Source organism: Micropterus salmoides, unplaced genomic scaffold (genome assembly GCF_014851395.1).
Source record: "Micropterus salmoides isolate LMB-PRFRI ecotype aquatic unplaced genomic scaffold, ASM1485139v1 Ms_hic_scaffold_4, whole genome shotgun sequence".
Lineage (NCBI taxonomy): Eukaryota > Metazoa > Chordata > Actinopteri > Centrarchiformes > Centrarchidae > Micropterus > Micropterus salmoides.
Genome location: NW_024043372.1, coordinates 29,510,903 through 29,530,368, shown reverse-complemented (window position 1 = coordinate 29,530,368; position 19,466 = coordinate 29,510,903). Strand labels below are relative to the sequence as shown.

Below are 19,466 nucleotides of genomic sequence, written 5' to 3'. Positions count from 1 at the left end.
CAACAGGTGTCCCAATATATGATTCTAAGTACCACAGTTTATCACTGTAAACTCAAGTGAGATGAGCTAAAAAGCCAGATATTATAATGTTAATATGTTTCTGTCTGTTCTATGTGTAAACAAGCAAATATTTGCTGATGATGAAGGTAATAATATTTCAATGTTTTGTTTCCAGCTTGTTTCTGCTGCCCTCTAGGTACCCAAAAATATCACTAATTGCAGGTTGATAATTAAGAAATTGTATAGGCTATCAAAGCTTTTACAGCAGTTGCTAAATGGGAGATTATTTTGATAATGATTTAATTAGTCATTGTGCAATGACAAACATTCACATAGGCCTACATATAATAGCATTGCCACCTGTATATATCTGTAGAAAAATCACACCAGGGTTTACAATCACTAAGTTAAAATAAAGTTCAAACAGATTTGTTTTTTATTTCAACCTTTAATTGACCCTGGTTGTTGATTAAAAATTCATCAGAATACAGTATTGTCTTTACAGAATAGGTAGAACCACGTGTTCTTAACCAACTCAGCATAATTTGCAATATTTTGTTTTCTCAGAAACTTCACCCTACAAAGCAGGAGAGCGTCTCAGAGGTGTTAATACCCATGCCATCTTCATATAAACATGAATGGAAAAGAAAATAGGTAGTCCAATAGAAAGAAATCAAAGATTGCGTCCATGGCAACCGTTCCACAGTACGGTGCATGCCTAAACTTTAGAGAGGCTGACAGAGCTGCATAATGGGTATAGAGCAGAGCCTTGAGCAAAATGTGTGTCTAGAAATAATAATATAGTGCCTCTGAGTCAGAGCACTCTCACACTGAGGCTGTGCCACTGATGCTCAAAAGCCTTTTCTCCGGTGATAAATAGCAGGCACTTGCTGGAGAGAGTCAACACTGTCAGACCACCGGGAAGAAAAGCGCCCCGTGGGGCACATGGCAGACGTTTCTTGTGACATGAATAGAGGTTAAGTTAAGGAATTAATCTTTAAAAAAAAAAAAAAACAAGTGTGAATTAGTAGATGCTCAGAGAGAGAGAGAGGGAGAGGATTGGCTGAGTGTCTAGTGGGAACAAGAGTTGTCCATGATTCAATGTTGCATTATATTATATTGTGACATTAAAAGGTGAAAGTATTTTTGGAAATGCACATTTTCAAACTGTTAGGAATCTTTTGAGATCATTGCCTGGGTAAAAATAAAATGTGTTTGAAGGAGCGTAGGCAACAGACATAAAATAATATTTATTTCCTCATTGATTACAGGGTCTGTTATTTGCCTTGAGATAATCTCAGACTGGACGCAGTACACATCCACTAACACCTACATCACTGTTTCTTTCCAGGTGTAATAATAGTTTGTCCTTTTTTTTAATAAGTACGTTTCTAGTCCTCCATTGGCTATGAGGAATCAGGGTGGAGCTGCTATCCGGAACATCGCAGCTCCATCCATTAATGAAGGAGGTTAATAGGGTAGGTCCACGGCCAGGGTTCGGTGCGTTTGGAAAAGTCTTGAGGATTGTTTTTTTTTGTGTGTGTGTGTGTGTTAAAGTGCGCACTGATCCATAAATCTGTGCGCCATTTAACTCGGTAGTAGCCGACTGTGCCTTTACTGCCCTGGGATCAGCCTGTCATGTTCAGTCGCAGCTACAAGAGGAAAGATTCCAGCAGATCGGTGAGTAGGCAAGACAAAGTTAGAGGTTTGGTGGTTTCCATAGCGCATGTCTCGACTTGCTTTTGCGCTCTTATTAAAAAAAACAACTCGCATTTGACTTGTTCCTGTTTTCTGCTCTGTCCTGTTGCCAAGGGCGTCAAGTTACATCTGCTCTGTTAAGATAACGCTGGCAGAAGCCTCATTAACAGCGCAGCATGAAACATGATGAAAGATACGTTTTTCTGTGTTTCAACCAGTGACTTTAGTTGTTGAATAATGACATGTAATGAGTTCTGTAGCACGCATTATTTTTACCTGACAAAGAGCCAAGATGTTTTCATTGCTTTAAGGTGTTCATGGTATAATCAGTTTATTATCTGTTCGCTGTAATAAATTAAGGTTTCCTGAAGAACTCCAATTAAAATATGTGTTAAATTAGCATAATAAGGATACAGTAGGTGAAGTCACCAATTAGCCAGTTTTGTTCAAAATGGACAAAACTAGTGTAAACCGTGACCTTTTGTCTCCTGTTCCTGTTTGTCCTAAGCTGAACCCTGCGGATGAGCCACAGAGAGGACAGCCCTGTGTCACCTGTGGAGAACAGTGTCCCGGCTTTGCTCTGCACGAATGGAGGTAAGAGCATCGCTTCACTCCATGAAGCACAGTCACACTAATGCCCACATTCCTTTCTGATGTGCAGATGTTTTCACGCCAAACACATATACATATATATATGTCAAACCACTCTTGTGGTCTGATATGAATTTGCAGTCCACTGAGGGATCTGTCTGAGTTAATAAGTGTAAGATATAGTACCACAAATTATTTCCTGCCCTGCAATAGTGACATGTACCCAGCTGATTAAGCCACAAGCGATTACTGTTTTGCATTGTGATATAAGGTATAAAAAACAACTCAAGGGTGTCTTCTTGAAGTAGAGTTGCATTCTGTAGGAACCCTTTCAGATCTCTGGTGCTTTGAGTAGAATCAGCCATCCATACTACTGTGAAGAAACCATTGTTCAGGCCCTGTGTGCTCTAAGATAATAGTTTTTACTGTAGAGACCATTCATGCAGGAGGGAGGATTTAAGCCTGCTGGGTCTACAGTCACTCTGTCACAACTGTGTGGACTGTATATTGTAAAAAGTGGGAAAGTGGTGGTTTGGGTTAGTGTGTGAAGAGTGTGACTAATGTGTAGATCTCTCTTTTAGGAAATAGCATCACATATGTTATAGGAGAGCACTGAACACTGTTAGCTCATCAGAATCAGCTGATTCTCATAACCACCAATCACTCAGTAACAAAGTCACTCTATTAGCAGTACTGACTTAATAGAGATGTCGTGAGCCATACCAGTGTCTCTCTGCTGTTTAGTGCCTGCTGAAGCTTAGTTTGTGGAAACAACAAAACCCAAAGGCACATTATGTACTGATTACAAATTCTATATCGTAATCATGGAACACAATAAGCTGCTTGACGATTGTTCCACTGAGGATTACTTAGGGATGAGAGAACCAAAATTATAGGCTCAACAAAACTGAGCAGTGTGAAGAAAATATCCAGTTTTAATTTCATTTACACCTCATAAACACAAAACAAATTGCATAAAACTGTATTATTTTAGCAAAGGAAAAGTCAACCAGGTTGGAGCCAGATTATTCAAAGTTAACATGGCAGCCATAGATTTTTTCTGTTATTGGCAAATCCACAATAGAAGGGGAGGGAACGAACCATGAGGAGCATCCAACCTTCTTTGCTGTAAAGTAAACTATTACAGGGGCAACAGCGGGTTCAGGAATGCAGCCTTTAATTGCCTGTCTTTGCAGTCTCACAATAAAAAGTCTTTCCCTCCGACAAACTGGAATAAAACGTTGTCAGTGGACACAGACTTAAGGAGCCGGACTTTGTTTGTGGAGGCAAAAAGCTGTTTTATAGCTCCAACAAGTATTTGTTCTTGCAGAGAAACCTTGCCAATTTCACAAAGAATTTCCTGTCCTTTTCCAAGTAAAAAATAAATGTGTTTTCATGCTTACTTAGCAAGGCATGGTAGTAATGGCGTGTTCTGGAATGTGGTGGACTTTGGGTGACCCTGTGGTTAGAGATAGGGAGATGGAGGATGCAGGTGAGCGCACACTGTCTCCTCTGGCCACATACCAGATGCTGTTTGTCTAATGCTCATTTGACAAAGGCAAAACAACAGTTTCAACAGGTTATGTGGTTTTCTAATGTAAATAGAAAGAGTCATTATGGTGCATGTAGATCGTTGTATTCTCAAACATACATGTCCTCTACCAGGTTTTATAAAGGACTTTTTGTTTTTAGAGACTGTATGATGAAGAAACATAAATAAAGACAATCTGATAAATAAGGGGACTAAACTTGGGACCCCTTAGGGTGCAAGGTTGGGGACTTTTGTGGTAAAGCATCCATCCCTGCATGATGCTAAAATGTGAGTACATGTGCAAGTCTGTGTCATACTCTTGCAAGTATGCATTTTCAGACCAGTTTTCTTGTAAAGAAGGCCTTGTTTTGGAATTACTTGATTTCTGAATGTTTCAGAGCACCATTTCTTCTCTGACATGTAATTCATGCATGTTGGTAGACATGTGTTGTTTGTCAAGCCATATCCAGGAGAACTGAGCTCTTAGAGAGTGACTATGATACAGTGAATTGTGATAGGCTATGCTACATACCCCTCCGCTCTAACATTTTCCACACTTTTAACATGGGTTTGTCCCAGAATTTACTGAAATAATGATGATGAATTCTCAAAATATTCAAGAAATGCACATACAATACAAGCACTGTTTTTCTGCCTTTTCTTCTTCTTCTTCTTCTTCCTGTCCTCTTCCGTACTACCTCTATATAAGATGTTTCCACTAAGCTAAGCTCCTGGGGGTGTTTCAGACTGGTCTTTTATAGTAAGTTGACTGAGTGTGTTGAGGCATTTCCCATTCAGAGTCAAGAGAGGAGCTTTGGGTATTTAAAATCACCTAGGCCTACCAAAACATTACCCTCAAGACTTTGCTGTAGATGTTATTTGACTCAAATGTGTTAAACCCAATTACCTGTGAGCAAACTTTAACGTACAAAAAGTTATTTCCTTGTGACAGGTCAATGTGATAGAAACAAGTGGCTGAATTTGGGATTATCTGCTACAGTTTTGCTGTAGCGCTGTTGCTTTTTACAATGACCAAATCTTGATGGATGCCCATTGGAAAGGCGTGGTAGATGATACAGGACACTGTTTGTTTTTTTTCCTCAGCAACCTTTGAGATCTCTTGGGATAAAGTGGCGGAAGTTGCTGTGGAAAGGGACACACACCTACTCTGCTCACCCTGATGTGGGTTACAAAAAATGGTCGAAGAGCTTCTGTTACCTGGCTGCTTGTGTGTCAGTGTGCCTGTAACTCAGTAAGCTGAGAGGGCTGCTGTGGGCAGGTTAGGGATAGGAGTGGATTCTCCTTGCACTACATGGTCTTTATGAATTATTAATGCTTGCCTTTGGCTTGATTGATTTTCCTTGTGCTAATGAGACTCATTACCAGTCTTATTAACAGGTTCCCTGAGTGTGAATGTGCTACCTGATCGGCCAGATCACATGACCCTCTTCTTCACGGTGCCGGTGCGTTTTAGAGTTGCGTCAAATGTGCGCTTAAAAGGTTACACTTGACCTGTTGGTAAGATTAGCTCAGTCCAGACATGAATCAGACTACAAAGGAGGATTTATGTCATGATATCTTGCCATTTGCTATTTCTTCATTTCCTCTGGCCAACAACATAAAACTTCATTTAAACCAGTGGGCTTAGTTCAGGTTGCCAGAGCTGACTGGCGCTGGACAAAGCCTGTCCTTGTATGCAGCAGGGCCTTAGCTGAAACTTTAGCTGGCTAAGCACAGCAGTGAGGGGGTAGAGGAGGAGGAGAAAAGAGGATGGCTACAGTAGAACAAGAGGGACTGGGGTTGAGTTTTAACCCGGCTCTGAATGGCTTGCTGACGTCTGTCCCCCTGGTAACCCAGTCTGATCTGCATAACACAGGCCGGCCCCGCTATTCATTGTGTTAACAAGATGGCCTGGCAAATAAAACTGTCAGGTCGCCCAGGCATATGAATGGGCTCTGGTTATTTTGGCAGAGAAGAAGAAGACTCCTATGAGGGGAGGGGGGGGGAGCCATTGGTGGTCGGTGCCACACAATAGAAATGTAGAAGATTTATCACTAAAGATATGTCTGTGTATTGGAATGGAGATGGAAAGCCTCCTCGCTTGATAGTTTCCAGGGTTGAAAACACTCTCTGCCCTGCTGTCTTCTCTCCCTCCCTGGGCCTATGTTGGAGCAGAGAGCAGCAACATCTGTGATAGCACTCATATGGGACAGGAGGCAAATGACTTGTTAAGCTGGGCTTTTATTGTGTAAATGGTGTGTTTTGTCTCAGCCATTTAGAGGAGATTCATTTTGAAAGGGGTTATATTTTGACAGGTCTGCTGGGTCATGTGATGTATGACTGATGGTCACAGAATGCAAACCCGGAGAGCTGTGAAGCCCTGATATAAATCATAGTTTGACCTTCGGGTTCTCAGACAGTGTTGGGCCGAGCTTGTCACTTCCCTTCCCTTTCCTCTCACTCCCTTGGTCATCTTTCTGCTGCTATTTTCTCTCGTGTTTCTCTCTGCTTCTTCCTGTTTACCATTTCACCTTGATCTCCCCTCAGCTCACCTGAATCACCCCCCTACTACACTAAGATAAATACACAAACACAGTGTCTGATTTGACGGCGATTGTACACTCTCTGTGAAGATTATGCATGGCGGTCACGGAGACAAAGATAGTCCTCGCACGCAGACGACTGAGATCCTGAGGGGGCCTGCCGGTCAGCTGCTGAATTCCAATGAAATCCCAGCATCAAAATTCAAGAGCCGGGCTGATGTGACACAAAAACACACTCAGGGGTCGCAGCTAGAGAAAGCACTACAGCTGGCAAGTATTCCTCATTTCCTCTCTCCCTGTGGTTGAGATTGGCTGTGGGTTTAATAATAAGCAAAGGTAAAGAAACATTTGTTCCTGCGATATTATCTCCTTTGTCATTTTGAATGAACACAGCGTTTCATTGACCTTGGCAAGAGAGCACACTGTGATTGCTTGATATCATTTTATTAGATATTCTGTATGCTCAAACATGGATAACGACCCAATTTATTGCTTTTTCAGAGTATTTTACACCTATTCTGTTTGATTTGTTGTGACAGAGCGGCATTGTGTTGGCTGTTTTATTGGCTGGCTGTGTATCTGATACACCCGATCAGGAGAGAGGAAATAATGATCTCCTCTCATATGGTTTAGATATAGCTTATAATTATGCACATGTGACACCCCTGGAGCCAGAGACAAAGAGAGCATACATGTGTTTCTGTTTTTGTGTGCCCTGGTGTGTTTGTATGAGCTTAGGTGAGTTTAGAAAAGAAAGACGGATGTGTAAGCAGTGAGCTAAAAGGCATAACAGCAGGTAGTATCATCTCATCCACCAGGTTGGTTCTGTACGTGTAACAGGAGAGCCAGCGAGGTGTTGGGTTGCTCTTGTCCTCTATGCTTGTAATTGCTTTTGTAACTTTCTGTAGCTCCTGTATTATTAGTATTCCATGACATGTTAGGCAGCCTATGCACTCCAGCCAGCAGCATAATGTATAGATTTATTGACTGAAACCATGTGCGTTTTCATTTGCCATTTAAGATGCATGTGAAACTAAACATAAACAAACAAAAAACATAAAACACAAATATAGTTCTATTTTCTTTAGATTTGTCTTGTTTGTCTGTGAAAGAAACGGTCCTCCTTTTGGTATCCCTGAAAAACAGCACCACGTGAAAGAGTTGCCAAAGTGAGGGCCGTTTTCTTACCTCAGTACCTCAGACAGGCATCTCGCATGCACCCGGACCTCTTTATTTTAGTTGTATTCAAGCTGAGCTATTCAACAGTCAGCTCATCATTATAATTATTCCTTTGGCAGTTATATATTTTTAGCTGTATTATCTGTTTTCTCTCCCATATCATTTTTTGTATCACAACTTATCAGTATGTAAATGCATGATGTCTTGTTTGTAGATACCAGATTTATAAATGCCATTGAAAAAAGGGTTATTTGATATTTACAGTGAAGCATCATGAAGGGAGCTATTTTTTAAATAAATATAGAATATGATTTTACATTAAATTAAAGATCTTTTAGCTATCCTGCAAACCATTTTCTCACTTATTGATACCGCATTGATTTACATTTTTGAATGATCTTTTCTAATTTTAGCTCTTCTTGCAGCATTCTTAAAAAAAACAAAAACAAACTATTTCCAAACATTAAATTGAGTAACAGTGTTTCATATTAATTAAGACAGATGCTAGGGATATCCCTAGCTGTTTCAAGGTGTCAGTTCTCAGCTGTTCCTCCTTGTTAGTGAAGCGCACTAAAGTGACCAGCAGGAGGCAAACATGTCCAGCTTAGACACTGAATTCCCAACAGCCACAGTTTGCAACACCGGTTCCAGGTCCAAGATCATAACTGTCATGGGGTAGTCTTGGACGGTCACCACCAAACAGTCACTATATGATGGAAGGAATATAGTCAACAAGTCAAATGAATAAGTAAATAAATAACCAGCCCATCCTCACTTTCATTTCTGTGGTGGCAACAAGGTTACTGACAAATTTGTCAACAGAAAGACATTTAAACACACACACACACACACACACACACACACACACACACACACACACACACACACACACACTCAGTCTTCTGTGAGGGACTAAAAGGACTTTTCTGATATCTATCAGTCTTAATCCAAATGCATGAGCACCTGTTAGAGATGACCTTGATAAGTGAAGCAGGGGAAATACTGGAGATGTGGATCACAGTAAAAGCTACTGGCTTTAATGCAGAAGCTGCCAGAAAACACTGCACAGACTTACACAGCTGTCCTATACAATAAAGCTCTATTGAAACTATATGAAAGAGAATGTTGGGTTTGATTAGATAACATATTAAATTATTCAATACTGCTGAAGTACAGAGATGCATTTTGAATTTCTGATTATAGATCATAATGTGGATATTGTTGTGATTTGGCTGTTTCTTAGCTTAAGAACAGTCATATCGTGTTGTGGCTCAGTGTTAAGGCTTATCATTCATACATTGGAAAAAGCTTAAGCATAATATGCTTTTAAATATAGGCTTGTGCATGGAGATAAACTTAACAGTGAATGTTATTTAATCTCTCCCTAATACTGACTATGAAATCAGTCTAGGTCTCACTTATTTAAAACCATTAAAACTTGTATTCGAAAATTAACTTGTGCAGGTCAATACCATTTTTTCTTGCATGATTAATTAACTGTAAATGTTAGCCATTTTGCATGGATGAGAGGTATCCTTGATGGTGGAGAGAGGTACCACCATGGGGAAGAAAGTTCAGTCAGAGCTGAAATGAGTGAATGAAGAAAAGACTTAAAGCGGTCCATCTGTAAATCCCGCTTTGTGAAAAGTAGTCTTATTCTTATTGAAACAGGAGGAAAGCCAATGTAAAACAGTGTCCCCGGGGAAATGATGAAAAGGTGTGCTACTTTTACAAATCACTGCACAGAAAAAGAACACTGAGGGGATATATAACTGAAATTAGGGGGAAAACTCTCTGAATTTAAACACTATTTTGAACAAGTGTGATGCACTCCGCTATTGCTTTAAATTAACACAACATGGTTGTACATGGTTGGAGCTAGTTTTCACCCTTCTCACATTAGCAAACCTCTTTAATTCTCCCTGAAATGGGCGCTAGCAATGCTAATTCACCCCGATTTATGCCCTGATGCTGATCCATGCCTTAATGAAGGCTTAGCATACTTGGCTGCCTTTGAACTGTCACTGGAAATAAAGGGAGGCAGGTTCACTGCTGTCATATCCACGACAAGTTAGCATTTACTGTGCTGAGGCCTACAATTCCAACCCGCCACCCCGGTAGAGAGTTAATTCATGTCATCCTAACCGTCTCTCCTGTTAGTCACTTCATGCACTTATGCTGGTGGAATGTTCAGATTTTGACTTTAGCTAGCTGATGATATTGCTCTCTAAAACTACAAATGATTTTTACTTAAGCCCATCTTTCAGTAAGAGTTGTTCAGGCGCTTATTTAGTTGTTACTTGAAGAACTAGGGGCAAGCAATGGAAACACACACTATCTATCTACCACCTCTTTTTCTGTCTTAGTGTTACCCACAGACACTAATTATCACTGGTCCAAAGCAGTTTTCATTTTATGTTAGAATACGCACGCACACACACACACACACACACACACACACACACACACCTGTTCACCTTAAATCTCATTCAGGGAGTTCATATTCACATCTTGTGTAAGCTCCATGGTCACCCAGGAGATATACAAGCTCTATACAAACAGTCTTATTAGCTACACACTCGCTCAAAGTGGATTAGACTCTCGTCAAACTCTGATTTCCTTATAGACCCAAATAAAAAATTTACATAATTTACAATGAAAAGCAATACTAAGAGTATATTTTAAGCATGCTAACATGCTCTCAATGATATGCTAGCATATTGATGTTTAACATGTATAATGTTTAGTATAGCAGTTTAGCGTGTTAGCGTTAATATTTGCTTATTAGCACTTAACAGTTGATTCTGGTAGGAATGCTATTAGTTTATCAAGTATTTGATCACAAACCAAAGTAGTGGATAACCAGAAATGTTTCTTACATTTTAAGTACTCCTCTGAGGACCCTTAATGTCTGAATTGAATGACATGGCAGCCCATCCAATAGTTGTTGAGATATTTCCAGTAAAAACAAAAAAGTGGTGGCACTAGAGGAAAAGTCAATAATAATAATAATGATAATAATAATAATGATGATGCATTTTATTTGTCAGCATCTTTCAAGTCATCCAAGGACATTTTACAAACTTGGTAAAACAGGGAACGATAAAAGAGGCCATAAAGAAAAGGAAAAACAAATGCATCATACACAGTATACATAATATGATCACACTGATGATAATATACATATTAGAAAACACCAGGAAAGGCTAATCTAAATATGTGGGTTTTCAGTTTTGATTTAAAAGAACAAACAGATGTGCACTGCCACAAACCCTGTGGGAGAGCGTTCCAGAGGTATAGGTAAATATAGAGATCTTCATCAGGTGGAAAAAAGGCAGTCTTGGTGATGTTTTTGATGTGTGTGCAAAGGGTTGAGTCAAAAGATACGCAAAGATTTTTTACCTCAGCAACAGAGGATGTAATAAAACCAGGGATGCACAGTATTAAATGGGAGACTTAGTTCAGCTGGAGAAGCAATGAGAATAGCCTCAGATGTGTCTTGATTAAGTTTGAGGTAGTTGCCAGTAAACCAGTAATAATATAATATATATATAATATCATTTAAGCAGTTTATCAGGTTGCATGGTGGATGGGGTGTCTGTAGGCTTGGTGTCGACGTAGAGTTGTGTGTCGTCCACATAGCATTGAAAGTTGAGGCCATCTTGACAAATTATATGTCCAAGTGGGAGAATATAGTAGTAGTAGTTAACAGTAATAATCCAAGAACAGAGCCCTGGGGTACACCATGAGAAGGGGGGTATGTGGGGAAACCTAAAGCTGCTAATGGAAACAAACTGTAGTCTAGCTGTGAGGTAGCATTTGAACCATGAGAGTGGATTGCCAATGACATCAAGAAGTGATTCTAATCGGTTCAGCAGAATATTATGACAGACCGTATCAAAAGCGGCAGTGAGATCTAACAGAGTGAGTATGTTGAATCAGTAATCAGTATGGCTAGAGTCAGCAGCTATAAGTAGGTAATTTATGACCTTGGTAAGGGCAGTCTCTGTACACTGTTTTGTCCTAAATCCAGACTGGAATTCTTTTTGTAGATTGTTTTTGGACATAGAATACATCATCTGGGAACCATGAATGTTTGTACAATTTGGTGTCAATCCATCAAGTAGATTCTGAGATATTGGATCTTGAGAAGAATTTATCTTCTGGAGACTATGAATATCTTTAGCAAATTTTAGGCAATCCATAAGTCCAACCTCATGGTGGCACTAAATCACAAAAGTCAATAGGGTTCATCCTCTGGGAACCATGAATGTCTTCATGTTGTTGGCAATCCATCCAATAGCTGTCAAGATATCTCTGGAAAAAGTGCTTGGATTTTTACTTGATAAATGACTTAGACAATTGATTATTTATCAAAACTGGTAACAATGAAGTGCTTGTGGACTAATCAATTAACTGATGAGTCAATTCAGCAATCGACGGGTACAGGCAGGGAAGATGGGACTGAAAAATGAAAGAGTGACTGATGGATAAAGTAAATATTTCTTGTTATTACGTGCTTTCTTCTTGCTTAGAGCGTCCCTTTTTTACTCCAATGCCACTATTCACTATTGTTCCATTCATTCATTCTGATTCTGGCATACCCTCTGTATCACTGCATCCACCAGAGCTCACTGACCCTTCATCCCTGCGGCCCCCTCTCTTTTCCTCGCAGCATCCATCCATCCATGCATCTCCTCATCTATCCAGTTTAAAGACTGCCAACCCAGTGCAGCGGGGTTTAAGCAGTGCACCACTTCAAAGACCTCTTTGATTCTCTCCTTCTCTTGTTTTATCCCCCCCACCCTCTCCTCTCTGTCCAGCCACCTGTTCCCATCCAGGGGGTCTGTGAAAGAGAAAACCCTTGATCAGAGCTGTACCAACAGCATGGTTTGAACACAGTCCTAGATGGATTTTATGTGTCCTCAGTGGTTGTGATTAGAAAAAAAAATAGTGCGGCATGTTTTATGTTTATAATTGTAGTAGCCAATAGAGGTCAGCATTGGACAACAGCAAAGTAGTGTGTTATTCCGGTTGTCATTCTTGTATCATGGGGCTGATGCACAAGCTGGAGTATCAAAGTGACCAGGAATGAATATATGAATGATAAAACATGTTAAGAGCTACTATAGGACACTGGACAGGGATCATTTCTGTGTTCATTAGGTTAACCTCATAAGTTAGGGATATGCTGACAGTTTCGCTTTGACTTTCCCATTACTTTAATGACTTATCCTATTTTCATTACACACCCCAAATCCCAGTGGAATCCAAAGCCTCATTTGTCCAAACTGTAAAAGGGGAGCTTGGTGACTCTGCAGTGTTAAATTATTTGATTGGTTTATTGATTCACCGAGCCTACTGGTTATTGGTTGGTTTAAGTAGCATATTGACCTGAGAGAATTGACTGTTGCTGTCTAATATTGAAGAAAGGGCTGAGTTTGCCACTCCATCAAACAGCACTAAGGAGAAAACACAAGGCTTTTTTGCTGTATTGAAGGAGCATTTTGATAAGACCAAATATGTCAACTTGAAAACAAATTGTGTGTGTGAGTATACTAAATTTAGTTTGTGTGTTCTAGATTACACATAAACCCTTTAATCTATCGTCACAGCTTTGACCCTTGTATATCCTCATGTCTCTCTCCATCTCTTTGTCGCTCTTCCTCCCCCTGTCTGTCTCTGTCTGTGTATGATTTGTCGTCATCTGAGGAGTGGGCGAGGTGTCGTCTTAGTTCTGCTCACAGTTCTGCATGAGTCAAGCCTGAATCTAATAGGCTGGATGAGCTGTGATGGTGTTCCTGCTTCTGTTCTGCTGGTTCCCTGACACTTTTTCCTCTGTTGCCATATTTCTTCAGCGTGTGTGTGTGTGAGTATTAATAGCAGAGAGGCTCTTAAGTGAAGGCTGCATTTTATGGATGAGAGAGTTGGCTGGCCCTCAGTGCCAAGCTGTACAGGTATCTATCAACTGATCTGGTTGCAGAGAGAATGGAGGGGGGCAGGAAGCAGGAGATGAAAAAGGGCTCTGATGCATGGCCAGCTTCCTCTGATAGAGGCCTGAGAGAAGTAACACACTGCTTTGCTGAGACATCAGGTCAGCACACACACAAATCAGGGAGAAAACAGGGAGACTAGTGTAGTGATTGTGGTTGTGCTGGGTGATCTTGAGGTGTTCATCTGACACAATTATTACAACTTTTAATTATAGAAATAGGCTACAGTCCTGCTCCTTTATTTCTTTTGCTATAGCCTAATAGCGGAGGCCAAAACTGATATAAGTATTTGAGTTGTTCAGGTGAAATATCTCAACAATTGGATGGATTGACACAAATTTTGAACATACATTTATGTTCCCCGGATGATAAATTTGACTGTCTTTGGTAATCTCTTCACTTTTCCTCTAGCACCAACAGGTTGACATTTAGAATTTGAGTTAAGTTTTTTATGGTTAAACATGAAACGGACATTGATGTTCCCAAAATGATGAATTGCAATAACCTTCCATTATCAAGTAAAAATTTTAATTTGTCCAAAACTAAAAAAAAAAAAAACCCAACAAAATTCGCATTAGCCTCAGCTGTACTTTGCGTTTTGTGCTAATCAGCAAATGTTAGCATGCTAACACGCTCAACTTAGATGGTGAACATTGTGAACATTGCTTGCTAAACGTCAGCATGTTAACTTTTTACAGTGTGCATGTTAGCATGCTATCATCAACTTTTAGCTCACAGCACCACCGTGCCTTTGTAGGCTACAGCCTCTCAGAGCCGCTAGCTTGGCTGTAGATCTTTAGTCTTGTTGATAAGGATCCTTTAAAATATATATTTTTTAATAAGAATGGAGAGCAATATATGTGTTGAGCAGAACATTTTACAGCAAAAAATAAAGCCCTCTGGCTCTGGTGGACAAACTATATAGGTCAGCACTGTTCCTAAACAACCTCAAACATATTTTCTGTATTGCAATGTCTTTTATCTTATTGTCCAAGCTAATATCCGCCAGTTTGTCAGCTTGGTCAATGTATAAGTGCTCTAGTTTCTGCATTTTCCATTTCTAAAGTTTTTAAGCTGCTCTTTCTTTACTTACACAGTTCAGACTGAAGAGAGATGGACAGAGAGGTAGGTGACATAATGTGAAAAAGGTTGACTTCAAACACACACTGCACATTTTCACTCTGCTTGCTGTAGCCAGTTCAGACAAGAGGATGTGAAGAACCTCGACATGTACTTTTAAAGCCGGTGTTTTGCAAAGAGACAGCGTGGGCACAGACATTGAGTCACTTGGATTAAGATGGATGGAAGTGGGAGCCAGTAATGCAGACGCCTGACAATGTTACCTCAGCAATCAGGTTGAAGCCATCATCACCCTTATTGCACAAAATAGTGTCTTTGTTGCTTCAGCTTAACGACTAAGAGCTCCGCATATTTGAACATCGCACTCATATTCTCTCTCCCTCTATCTCCTCGATCATCCTTTATCACTCGTCTGGCCAAGTTTATTTGTGCAGGTTGACCGGTTGCCAAGGCGATGAGTGTGCTGTAAGTTTGCTGCTGCCTTGACAACAGGCCAGACAACTGCTGCATTATCATTACGACAATAGGAGCAGAACAAGTAAGGATAGACAAAGTGAGCACGCATGGGAGAGCGAGCGAGAATGCACAAAGTGGTCAGTAATACAGGGTAGCTAAGGGCTGCATAGGCAGAGATGATACCCAAAGAGATTAAACTTGTTTTTGAGTGATGTGGTTGAAATAAATGTTTCAGTATTTGATGATCTGAAAGTAGCTTCAAAAGCCTTTTGACCCCCACTATGAATACAGTTCTGTGAGAAACACTGCATGCTGTTTTTTTTCTGTTGAAAAGTGTCAAATGTAGTTATGTTGAGTATCAAAAGATCAGCATTCAGTTGCTTCAGCCCAAATAAATCACATTAGCCTATTGAAGCCCACTCCATAACCCTGATTCGAAGTTATTTAAAAATATTCAGCAGGAGAGTCTAATACTTTGCTCGTTACCAAATTGTCATGCCAAAATAGCATTTTTTCCAGGGACATTTGATTGACTCCCTCCCCCCCTCCTGTGAAACATAAAACAGACACATGCATCAAAAGAATCAAACCAGACATTTGTGGCATGCAATACTTGCATATATATAAAGAAATGTCCCTGATTCATTCTTCAGTCAGTAGCGCGGCCCCAAGAGTGCTTGAGCTGTGGAGGCATGCCTTCCATTTGTAAAGTTTGAAAATCTTGTGAAACCAGAGAGCAGAGTAACTCGCCAGCAAGGTAGCCTTTCATTGTAAACCCCCTCTGCGGTTTATTTCTCAACCTGATACTCTTGTAGTGTTGGCGAGCAGACAGACTGTAACAATTCTTAAATTTGATGTTGAAAGAGCTCAAATTAGCTTTGAGTATGATTATGATACCCAACGCTGGAAACATGGATGGTCTGGTTAAAAAATGAAATAAAAATAAAGGTGCACCTGGAAATGTAATCAAAGAGCCCATAGTCTCACCTTCGACATAGTCCAGATTTTCAGAGAATGATTCACAAAAACAGTGTGACATTAGTCTCAGGGGCTGATGTAACGGCTGTAATGTGCGATCACACTTTCTGTGCTCTTGGCAGCGTATCAGGCTTTCGGATCAACTGTCCAATTGCTCTTCTGTCATGTAACAGACTGGCTTATAAGCTCATGTTATTCTGTCTTGCCATGACCGTGAATGTGACAAGTGACAACATATAGTCCAGAGGCCCGACATAAGAATGAGCTGATCTGTTGAATCAAAAGGCCGCTGTGTGCATGTCATAGGTCAGCTTTTAACCAGCAAATCCCATCTCCTCCAGTCTAATCCTCTGCCATGGGGTTTTCCCACACCACAGGGCTCATCTCAGACCAACCAGAGCACAGACAGGCAGACGCAATGCCTCCCGATAGTTCCCACAAATCTCAGAAAAGATACACCAGCAGTCATATTTCCAACAAAGATCTTTACGCCTGCAGGTATAAACTGTGGCTACAACTCATGTTTAAGCATGTGTTACAGCAAATTCAGTGTTTGATTATGTCAAGATTGGATTATGCAACATGTTTTGGAAGATTGAAGCTTTTTTTAATGATCCATTTATACAAAAAAAAGTTGATAAGACACCAAAATCATCGTTAAATCAGTTAGTTGGAGTTCCATGCTACATTTAGCACTTTAGTACAATGCTAAGTAAAAGTAGGTAGCTTTTGTCAGTGGGTTCTCATTTGTGACACATGGATTCACAGATTTGGATTCACAAAATGGAAAACTTAATTATAGAAACTGGATTATGTTACACAATGCTGGATTTTTAACTGGGCAAAGTTGGTAACTGTCTTGGAGCGTCATCTCTAGGGGCCCTGAAAGACCCAGGTTCACCTTGTGTCACTTAATTTATTAATTACAAATGTATACAGGAATTTACAACACAATATTACTTTAAATGAGTCCTGCATTATTATCTACTCTTGTTCCCATCTCTGTCAAAATGTATGGAGCTTTGAGACGGTATTCATTGTGGTTTATATTGTGCTCACATGGTACATATATAAAATTGGGTTTAATCAAATTGCCTCAAACTAATTGATACATAGAAAACCTGGTAGGATTCCAGCATGGTTGTTTACATGTATAGTCTGCTGTGTTCCCTGGACCTGATAGAAACTTGGAAGCAACAGTGTACATACACAATGCACAGATGTCCAGTGGTATGTAGAGGGTCAACACGGGCCCGGCAACAAATTTGTGCGTTAGGAGCCTCTTACACCTTTCTTCCTGCTAGTGGTATCATGAGTACACATTTGCACTAACAGAGAGTCAGCGGCGTAGGCCAGTAAAGATGACTGGACTTGCTTAGTCAGGAGGGCCTGTGATGTGCGCTGTGTATCTCTGCATTTTTTAACAGTGAGCTTAGCTTTGCCTCAGTTTAACCCCCTCTCTAATATAATGTGCCCTGGGCTGTACACAGTCCACATTACACACACGCACACACACACGCACACACACACACACACACACACACACACGTTCATCATTTCCCTCTGCAGACCGAATCGCTCATTTGGTGTGGAGATCAAAGACTCCAATATTTATAAGTGGTCTTGGGGTGTAATTTGTTCCTCATTTGATTCTGACGAGACAGTTTCTGTCTTCCCCTTTATTTATCTATGTGTTTATTTATTTATCGGTTTAAACCAAACCTCTTCCTCCTCATTAAAGCTGCTTTAATGTCCTCGCCGAGCAGAAACGAATTGACAAATAATGAACGCCGTGCGAGCACATTCAGAGTGAAATGTAAATTGTTTGCCTGCAGCTCTGGTGATGAAACAGGAGGAAGACAGAACCCGCGGTGTATGGAAAGTCCTGTCTCCTGTCATGTGGAAACGTTGAGCTCACACCGCCTGAGCTCAGGCCCGTATATTTTTTTTATGCTGCATTTTAACTCTCATCTGGCTGGCTTATGAGACTCTTGGCTTAGTTTGTTTATTTATCTTCTAATGTGCTTTAAGGCCGTTTTCATCTTCGTAGCCTTTTATAAGCCAGTGTTGGACCACATGTGTCATGTGCGCGTGCAATGATTGCCCAGTTATTTCCTGAACCTTCCAGTCAGTCAGGTGGAGCATCTTGTCACTGATTGACACATGAGAGTAAATATGTTGTAATGACAATGGGCTCAGATAGGGATTGTTGACATAATGTGTGTGTGTGTGTGTGTGTGTGTGTGTGTGTGTGCATGTTTTGCCTCCCTCTGCTGCTTCTGCTTTCTAAATTGATATGGGGTCCTTACACAGGTGGGATACAGAGTGTGTGTGTGAAAGACATGTGGGAGGTGACAAGTATGGGCCAGCATGTGACAGCAGGTGCTAAATGCGGGAGGCTCTTTGTTTAACTAAGGGATGTCCTGAGGCAGGTGTAGACCACGCAAGACCATGCTCGCGTGTGTGTTTGTGTACGCTGTCACACGTGCCTGCCAGTGCCTGGCGGCATACGAAGAATGGCCTCAGCGCAGTTTAAACCTGTAATATTTAATAGCTTGGCACCTGAGCCAGAAAGCATGCCTCAGATTATGTCTCATGGTCAGATGTTGTTCAGCCTGAATATCCCATCTCATGTTCCAAACTGACTACAAGCCAAGCGTCTGTGGGTGTGTGTGTTGTTTAAATGGCCTTTTGTTTATCCTGACATGACACATTGACCTTGCTGTTCTTTACATTGTGACCTTTTATTATCAAGTCTGGGGGGAAAAATCATCTCCATCAGTCACTGCTCGAGGCTTTTCTCCTGCTCTTTGTGTATGTGTGTTGACTATTCAGAAGAGACACACAGATGTCAAGTTGATGAAATTTTAATTCAACTACTTCACTATTTTTGACCTCACTCTCTTTCACACTAGGTGAGCTGGTCACGTCTCGGTGTTGGGATGTGTGTGTGAGAAAGGTCTGTTGAAGGTACGTTAGGGGTTTGCTCCCTGAGTCCCAGCTCCACCTCTGGCCTGTTTGAATTGCAGATGCTTTAACTCAGACAAGCTGTGCTTGAATAATGAATCTTGAGCACAAGGAGAATGGTTGATGGGAGCATGTGTGTGTCTATATCTGTTGTTTATTTGGACTTGTTTCTTTTGCTTATGTGTGTGTGCGTGCCAGCCTTGATTAGTATGTGGTTTAGTGTTTGTTAATGTAGTTAGTGTGACTGGTGTTGGGGCCAGAAGAAGCCAGCTCACTGCTGATGTTGATTAATATGAGAGATTTGATACTAATTATGATTGCTGTAACTGGCAAGTTATTCATCTCTCATTCTGTACAAATGTAGTGATTAAGGTAATAATTAAACACAGGATGTTTGATGAATAAATATGAACTACAACCAGAAGCCGGTTGCCTTAGCCTGGCACAAAG

At 40.6% G+C, this 19,466-nt stretch overlaps 1 protein-coding gene across 1 annotated transcript in view; it reads left to right on the top strand.

The window, feature by feature from the left end:
• The first annotated feature begins 1,483 nt into the window (after positions 1-1,483).
• prickle2b (prickle homolog 2b) overlaps positions 1,484-19,466 on the top strand; it is an 88,445-nt gene continuing 70,462 nt past the window's right edge. The window contains exons 1-2 of the mRNA XM_038695627.1: positions 1,484-1,680; positions 2,207-2,292. Of these exons, the coding sequence (XP_038551555.1) occupies positions 1,639-1,680; positions 2,207-2,292 (128 nt within the window). The 5' untranslated portion in view covers positions 1,484-1,638. The remainder of the gene's footprint in view (positions 1,681-2,206; positions 2,293-19,466) is intronic.